General features: G+C 42.4%; 1 protein-coding gene across 3 annotated transcripts in view; it reads right to left on the bottom strand.

Moving 5' to 3' along the window:
* Window positions 1–543, bottom strand: part of CBLB (Cbl proto-oncogene B) — a 132655-nt gene extending 132112 nt beyond the window's left edge. For 2 of the 3 annotated variants that reach the window (XM_074898683.1, XM_074898674.1), the window contains exon 1: window positions 388–512. Coding sequence is in view for 1 of the 3 variants with exons in the window: in XM_074898645.1 (XP_074754746.1) it covers window positions 388–543 (156 nt within the window). In the remaining 2 variants the exon portion in view is untranslated. Of the gene's footprint in view, window positions 1–387 lie in introns of all 3 variants that reach the window. The other variant, XM_074898645.1, reaches the window with a different exon arrangement.
* Between the last annotated feature and the right edge of the window lie 7588 nt (window positions 544–8131).

Below are 8131 nucleotides of genomic sequence, written 5' to 3' on the forward strand. Positions count from 1 at the left end.
TCTCTTCCCTCGGCCGGCGACGGGCTTCAGCGCCCCAGGGGGGGCAGGCAGGGCGCACCCCGCGCCCTGGCACGGTCCGGCCCGGCCGCTGCGGCGGGAGGGGCCGTTGGCGAGCGCGGAGCCGGCTCCGCGCACACGCCGGCCGCCCCACAGGGCTCTGCCCTGGGGCGCTGCTGCTGCTGCCGCCGCCGCCGCCGCTCCCTGCCGACGGTGGCGGGCGGCCGCTATCCTGCAGGGAAGCGCGGAGAGCTGCTGCCCCGCCGCCAGCACCGCACAGCCCTGCCCCGCACCACAGCCCAGCCCGCCCGGTGGGTGGGTATGTGCGCGCGTGTGTGGAGAGAGTCCTACAGACACATGCAAGAGAGAGAGAGAGGTATGCCCACGCACAGGTCTGTATGTGGCACCGCTCGCAGCCCCCGGCAGGCTGTGGTCTCCCCTCACTCCTACAAAGTGAGGCTGGGTCCCCGGCGGCGGCGGTGGCCCCTCTGCCGCTGCCTCCCCCTCCCCGCGGCGCTCTGGCGGCCGCTCCTCTCCGCGGAACATGCCCACCCCCAGGGCAACGCTGCCTCCCGCGCATGCGCGTACGGGGAGGGCGGGCGGCAACACCGAGGGACCAGGCCCACTCCTCGTGGGCGGGAGGCGCCGCCTCAGAGCAGCCAGTCAGAAGGGGACACTGAGTTTGATTGGCGTGCCTACCAGCAAGTGAGCGTGAAGCTGGGAACGGGGCGGGGTGGCGGCTGGGAAAAGGCGTCGGCGATGCGGAGGGGGCGGGAAGGAGGGGGTTGGCGGCGCTCAGAGTGATGGGAGAACTGGCCAGTGGCTGAGCTCGGACGGCGGGAGGTGGAGTTTCCGGTCCCGCCTTGTCACGCTTGCCCGCCTGCTGGGGGGCTGAGGGGGATCTTTGAGGCCTCTCGGAGGCGGGGGGAGACCCTGAAATTGCCTCTGGCTGTAGGGTTTCTAGGGGCTAAAGGTACTGTCAGGGCCTGTGACAGTGTGTTCCTCTTTCCTTTTTTTCCCCCTTTTCTGGTGAAGTTGCGGTGCCCCTGCTTGCTGGAACACTTGATGTGCCTTAAGAGTCAATAGTCGTTATCGCCTCCTTCTCTAGAGTTTTGCCTTTTCGCTTCCCCTCTGCACTTGTGAGAGTTTGTTGGTGTTTTTTTGTGGACCCAAAGAATAGGAGTTTCTCTTCCTTCTGTAGGTCTGATTTCTTTTCTTGGGTTTGTTTTGCGGGTTTTTTTGAGAGGGGAGGAGGTTTGTTAAGTGCTGAGATTTCCCACATTGGAAGTGGCTTGAAGAGCCACACCAAGCGGTGAGGGCTGTAAGGCTCATGCTGCTGCTCTGAAAGGCACGTGAGGGAATACATACACATTTTCTAGTTAAAAATGCCCCTTTATGTATGTTTATTTTGACGAGCACTTTTTGTGGACATATGGTAAATAAAACCCAAGGGAATGTTACACTTTTGTTTTAGGGCAGGTCTTCCTCTCAAGTTTGTATATTGCCTGTGAATGCTGGAGAGGAAAGAATAAGGCTCACCTGTACAAGGTACAAGGCATTTGACTTTGGATCCTTTTCTAAAGATAAAGATGTTCCAGGGAGTAATTATGCTTTGCAAGTGTTACTGTTCTAATTAATTATCATACAAGGAAACTAAAACACACTTTTAAAACTTTGAGGCTGTTTTCCGAAGGCAACTATTACAGGAGTGGTTTTTTAAGTTTCAGTTTTCTGAATACTGGCAAATTTGTTTTCTGTAGTAGTTTCCTTTGTAAAGATTTTTTTTGAAATTGTTTGCCCTTTTTCTTGATGTTTTTCCCTATGTTTTCTGATTTTTGGCTTTTAATAGAACAGGTCAGGCAAAACAGTAGAAAAAGTTGTAGAGTGTTTCAACATTCCTTTTTTTATGTTATGTATAAGTATTTTTAGAGCAGGTATCTTCCCATTGGTTTAAAATGTGAAAATGGGTGCACATACAACAACAAAATCATATCAATAATATCAAAGGTCATTGTTCCTCTAATGCTTTAAAATAAGAATTGGCAGGTATATGCCTTATAGTGGGTTGGAAGCTTCCCATTTCACTGTAGGGTCTGTAAATTGTTCTCTTCCCTGTGTTGTTTTAAATGTTGGTTTAAAACTCTTCTCTGGCAGCTCTCCCTAGCCTTTTTTTGTTTGGAGCTCAGCTTGCATAAGATTAGGTTGGTAGTAACTGCTTGCTCTTTTGCTATCTCTTGTTTGGTTGTGGATAAAGCAGAGGATCTGGCATTTTTTCTGGACTTGTTAAATCTTCAGTTCTTTTTCTCAATTGTTTTGTTTTCATTGTTGTTATGTCATTCTCTTCATATTCCACACGCTGCCAAGAGCTGTGATCTGTGAGTTGCACTTGGTAGCTGTCTGGGGCTGAGTCATGTTGTCTTGCAGTTCATCTGAGTGCAGAGCCAGCAGGAGCAAGCAGCTTGGTTCCCCGCATCTCTGTGTATGTGTGTTGCGTTATTAAAGAGAATAGCCAACTCTACGGGGAAAGCAAGTGGTTTTCAAGCAGCCTTTTTTCAATGCCTATGCTGTACAGTAAGTACAGGTATTCTGGGAATTACAGTCTGTGGAGGGTCATATGAATATATGTTGGAAACAAGCCAGCTGGGAGAAGCAGGTGAAAGAGATACCTATGACTTCAGTATCAAGGGTGTTAAAGACGGGTTGGGCTTTTGCATGCTATGCTATGAAAGGACAAGAAGACACTGCATTACTTCTGTGGTTTCAAGCACACAGAGTGAAAGGGCCATTTGATAGAAGACAGCTGAGAGGTAAGGCTGAGAGAGGAGAAGCAAACAGCTGCCATGAGTTTGAAGTTCCAGGCATGTGTTTGTTAGGAGTGGAGAACACAAGGGCGTATCTTGCTCACTGGATCTACAGGGTGCATAAGGATAAAACGACCTTGAAAGGGTGGTGGCAGAAGGCACAGGCCACCTGGAATACTTTGACACACGGCCAGCAGCAGTGTGTTAACATAGCCATCCAGAGGGTATGTGAGAGGGTATTCCACTGCCCAACTTCAGGCTCTCTAACGGCCTAAGTTGAGAAGCTAGTCTGCTATGAATGGGTCCAATGAGAGACCACAGGGTGATTCAAAGCAGAAACCTGTCAGATACCTTGATTCTCTGTGAGAAAGAGCGTCTTTCTGTTTGTGCTATACGTAAGGTGCGTAGGTAAGTTTGATGTGTAATTAAGGCCCCCAGGTTTCTTACATACAATTAAAATGCTTCTCTACAGATTTCTCTTTCTCATAAGCTCTCTGACTAAATATTTCTTTTATTGTTATTATACTGAAGAATGTGACAGTTTGGATCTGCTGCTTATAAGTGTTTTAATTGCTGTATGACTGAGATAAATCTGAAGTGACGAATTTTGAGAATTCCATGTTACGTGGAGGTACCACATTAGTTAAGGTACTTAAGCAGTCATGTAATGATGCCTGGATGACTGCTGTAAGGATTTGGTAAAATCCTGTAATGAAAATGATGGAGTGAAGGTGGCTGTGAGTCATGATATGATAAAGGATTCAGGACAGTGTGAAAGAAGCCTTGTTTTGAACTCTTAAATAAACCCTTCACAGAGTTAGGGTTTCAGATCTGAGCATTTTACTGATAGGCAAAATCATGCAACTTCTTGAAAAGCCCAGCTGCTTGGTAGACAGGGAAAAAACAGAGGTACAAGAGATTAAGACTAAGCTAACAGTTACATTCATGCATTGCAGTATTCTCCTATCTGTTAACTGATTTTGGTTTTGTTGGATGTTTTTGCTTTGCTGATGACTCTCATTCCTCTGGAGTTGTTAGACAGTCTTATGAATGAAACTTTATGTTGCTGCTCTTGAATGAATTCCATCAAAGAGCCATTGAGAGTAGTTGGAAGCAAGAGAGATGTTTTGTTTTGGTTTTCTTTGTTCACCAACTATTAAAATATTATTGATTTTCTGCAGTCAATGTATGTGGTTTGGAAGCTGTTTTCATTCGTGTGGGTTTTTTTGTTTGGTTGGGTGGTTGTTTTTTTTCTGTGATACAAGTGACTTTTTGCCCAAATATGCTGAAACATAAGAACAATGAAGAGGTCAGATGTAGGTTTTATTTACAGCCATGTAAATAAGATAAAGTATTTCCCTCATGTACGATATAATTTCTTTAAAGGTTAGTACACTGTACAATATGCTGAGTTAAGTGATATGATAGCAGTGCTTGTAAAAGCTTAAGTCAGCTATTTCAAAAGTTGAATGTGAAGTGACTTCTTGCTAATTGTAACACAATACCCAGGCTATCCCAGCATCCTTAAACTTTCAGAGTAATCTCTTGATGTTTGACTGAATACGTACAATATTATGAAAAGGCAACTGTTCACAGGGGTGTAGTGTTCTGCCATGCGCTGTCAGGCAGCAGTTTAATGGCTGAGCTCCAACAAGGTCACGCCCTTTGCAGAGAGTGTGATGGCCCAGCAGAAAGCAGCTGGTCCCTCTTTCCAGGGAAGCTGAGGCTGTAAGGGCCACTGGAACCCACTGTTGTTTTGCTGCCCTACCTCCATCTGTTTTTGACCAGCCAAACAAAACAAAAAAACACACCACAACCCACAAAAAGAAAGATAAAAGATAACTGTTGTAACAACACATATCTTTAAGTTCCATGGCTATTTGCTTAAATACATTTTCCTTAGCCCGTTCTAGAAATGTACAATGTCTTATGCATACCCTCCACCCCAGTATCTGGTTATAATGCAGTCACTGGTAATAGCTGTTAAGAATATTGAAGTAGAGCAAATGGAAAATCCTTTCATGTTACTGTTTTGCAGTGCCCTCAAGGATGCTAGGCTCTTTAGATCTACAAAAAAAAAAAAAATTAAGCCATTTATCTATGGTTTTGGGGATTGTTAAGCTGCAAGCTACTGTTGCGGGTAACTTTTAAAGTAGACTGCAACGTATTTACCTGTTTTATTATAGCAAACTCAGAAAGCAAAACCAGTGCCACTCCGATTTCTCTCACTTATAATTTAAGTTGGTATGTTAATAGATGCTTTTCCTGCCTTAGTGGGTAATTACTTAGAGAAAATTGATGACACAAGTGGCAGTTTGCTGTTAGATTATTATCTAGTTAATTCAGTTACCTCTAACTATTGTTCTTCTCTTTACTTAGATTATGTTTTCATGATCATCAAGTACTCAAGCCTACTTTTTTTAAATTTTGCTACTGGTTTCTAGAAATGAAAAAATATTTTCACACTGCTTTTCAAAGTTCCTGTGCACTGTAGAAATCCATCATTGCTCCACAGGCTGCTGCAGTACGACCGATGATAAAACAGTGTTGCTACATTAGTTCTTTCTGCTGAGGATTTAAATCCTCTTTTTATCCTTGATTTGGAAAGACAGGCTAAATTTGGCTCTGCCTGTAACTGTAAATAAAATGGGCCAGGCACTGTTCTTGGGCCCTGAGGCTGGGAAGCTTGGCATAACAGGGCTGGCTGCCACCATTCTTATTAAAAATTGAGCCACCACCCCCTCACACCCAAAATACCTGCATCCAGGGAGTGATCACTGACCTGTGCTAACCCTGAACCTCCCTAGGATTTGTCTGGGAACACACCAGATGACTTGGGCCAAAACTACTAGGGAGTGTCCTAATAATTTAACACCACAGCTCATCGTGTGCCCAAGTCATTGTGACGGTAGTAACTGTAAACAGATATGGCTGGAGTGTGTGCGTGTGCATAAAAATATACACGTGCATGTGGACACACGCGCCTCCTTTAATACGGGGCCTTTCATCTTTGTTCATTTTGGTTGGACTTCAACTAATGAAATTTATTTTCATCTGGCTTCTTGAGGAATGAAGTCCTTAAAGTGCACATTGGAAATACACTGGCAAGAATTTTACTGACTAAGGTGCTTAGTCAGTAAGCTTGAGCTTACATTTTGAGAGCTTTCATTTGTACTAGGAGCAAATCAAATATAATGTTGTTTTCCATGCAAAATATAGCAGAACGATTTGCTTGACTATGAGCGCTTAGAAAATATATTCTCTGTTTGCAGAATGAGTATGAAAACTAATTGTGGGGCCAGGCCTGTGTTTCTCTATACACCTCACTAATGAGTTCGTTTGCTGTTAACTAGACAGCCCACTTCAAAACAAATGTCCGCCCTAATATATTGTATTAAAAAAGTGTGTCAGCTTAATTTTAAAACAACCTAACCCTCAGGGAGCAATTTTACTTGAGTTCTTCTGTTTCTTTTCTGTTATTAATTGCATCCATCTGCCAGAGCAGGTGCAAAGGCTTTAACAAAGTCCTATCATTTTAGCACTACCTCTTGAATTCACTCCATCTGTGTGATAGCATAAAAATAATCAATGTCAGTAATTTTTTTTTTCCTTTCCTGTGCCTGCTGAATGCCGTGATTTTAGTTCTTCCTCATCTCGGTTTGATAAAACAATAGCAACAATATTTAACTCCAACATCCTATTTAATATCCTGCCAGAATACAATTTATTTGACTTTAGAATTAGGAGCTTTCATTCTTTTCCACTCAAATATCTCTGCTTTCACCAGAACTTCTAAGATTTTCAAATTGTGGTAGGTGGTTGTAAGATATACACCTAGGGACTTTCCACTGTTATCCTTCTCTGGAGTAGGTGTTGTACTTTGACAGGAAACAAGCCTGTGTCTGTTGAACACAGTTTAGCATAGAAAAGACTTCCTCTGTGCTTCTACAAGTTGAAATAATCTCAGTGGAGATTTGAACTATATTATTAGCAGCTTTAATCAAAATATTCAAATGACATGCTGTCATATAGACTTTTTTCAGCAAGCAGCAATGTTTTCAGTTTAGTAAGATAGTGTCTTACAGTTAAATAGGGAAATTGTGCAGTGCTAGGAAATCATAACTTAAACATTATGATTAATTTGCTTGAATGTCTTCCATGCCACTCACTATTGTTGTTTCTAATGTTCTGTCCATCCTTCTAAAAGATGGCAACCTTTTATGGTATAATCTGCTTGACTCCTTGACTATGAATTTGTGGTGTATTTTGTGTGTCCTATATGCTTCAAGTTCTACCAATATTTTGTTTGTGAGCAAAGACAGGAACCTTTTGTCTTTGCAGTAAACAAGTTGGATTCCCGCCCCTACTTACTTACCTTCATTTAAAATAAGTTATTTTTTCCAAACTGAAAGTAAACCATATGTTTTGTAAGGCAAGTCACTCTTTTAATAGAACTGAGTAATTTTTGACCTTTTGCATGGGTCATTTGCAAACACAAATTGAACGCATTTGATATTTGTAATTATTTGCTGAATGCTTCAGAGCATTCAGTTTTTCTCAGACTGAGTTTACACGGGTTTTGCTTCAGTTGCTCATTCTACATAATGCAGTTGGTGATTGTATTTTTCTCCTTCATTAGAAGACTACTGTTTATTTTAAGAGAAAAATGAAAAATAGTGAATCAGACTTGCAGGGAGAGGAATAAGTGATTTTTTGCCTGTCTGAAATGTTAATTTTAATGCATTAACCAGTTATATTTTGAACAACACTGAATACTAGATCGAAATGTGCTTTTTCATTAGCCTGTTAATTTTGTTGTATGGGAGACTATAATGCTTGTTGCCGTTAAATTTCAGATTAAGGCGTGCTGTGTCAAATGAAATATAAAGAGGCCAAAGTAAAACTAATAATGAAGATTGATTTTATTTTTTTTCTGAATTTTTGTCTTTTCCCTGTCTAGTTTTCAGTGTATCCAGTTCTACATGGATGCCCCACATTGTCCAGGCAGTCAGAAAGTGTCCAGCAAAACATTGTCACCCTTGTATCAAACAACAGAAAAGTGGCTTTAATCACTGAGAATGTGATTTTATTTTGTGTTTGGTTTTGTGATTCGGGTTTTTTTGCAGGTCTATTTCCCACTGGTTTTATCTTGTTCAGTTACGAGTCACTTGATGGTAAATACAAAACTAGCAATACTGGCTTACCAACCTGTTGTGCCAGTATTTTCCTCTCTCTGTTGTTCTGTTTTTTTAAAGTATCTGGTATTTTACAACTTTCCTTTAAATAGTGTGGCACTATAGGGCATAACCAAAAATGTCGTCTTATGTATTTAA

This window comes from Athene noctua, chromosome 1 (assembly GCF_965140245.1).
Source record: "Athene noctua chromosome 1, bAthNoc1.hap1.1, whole genome shotgun sequence".
Taxonomy (NCBI): Eukaryota; Metazoa; Chordata; class Aves; order Strigiformes; family Strigidae; genus Athene; species Athene noctua.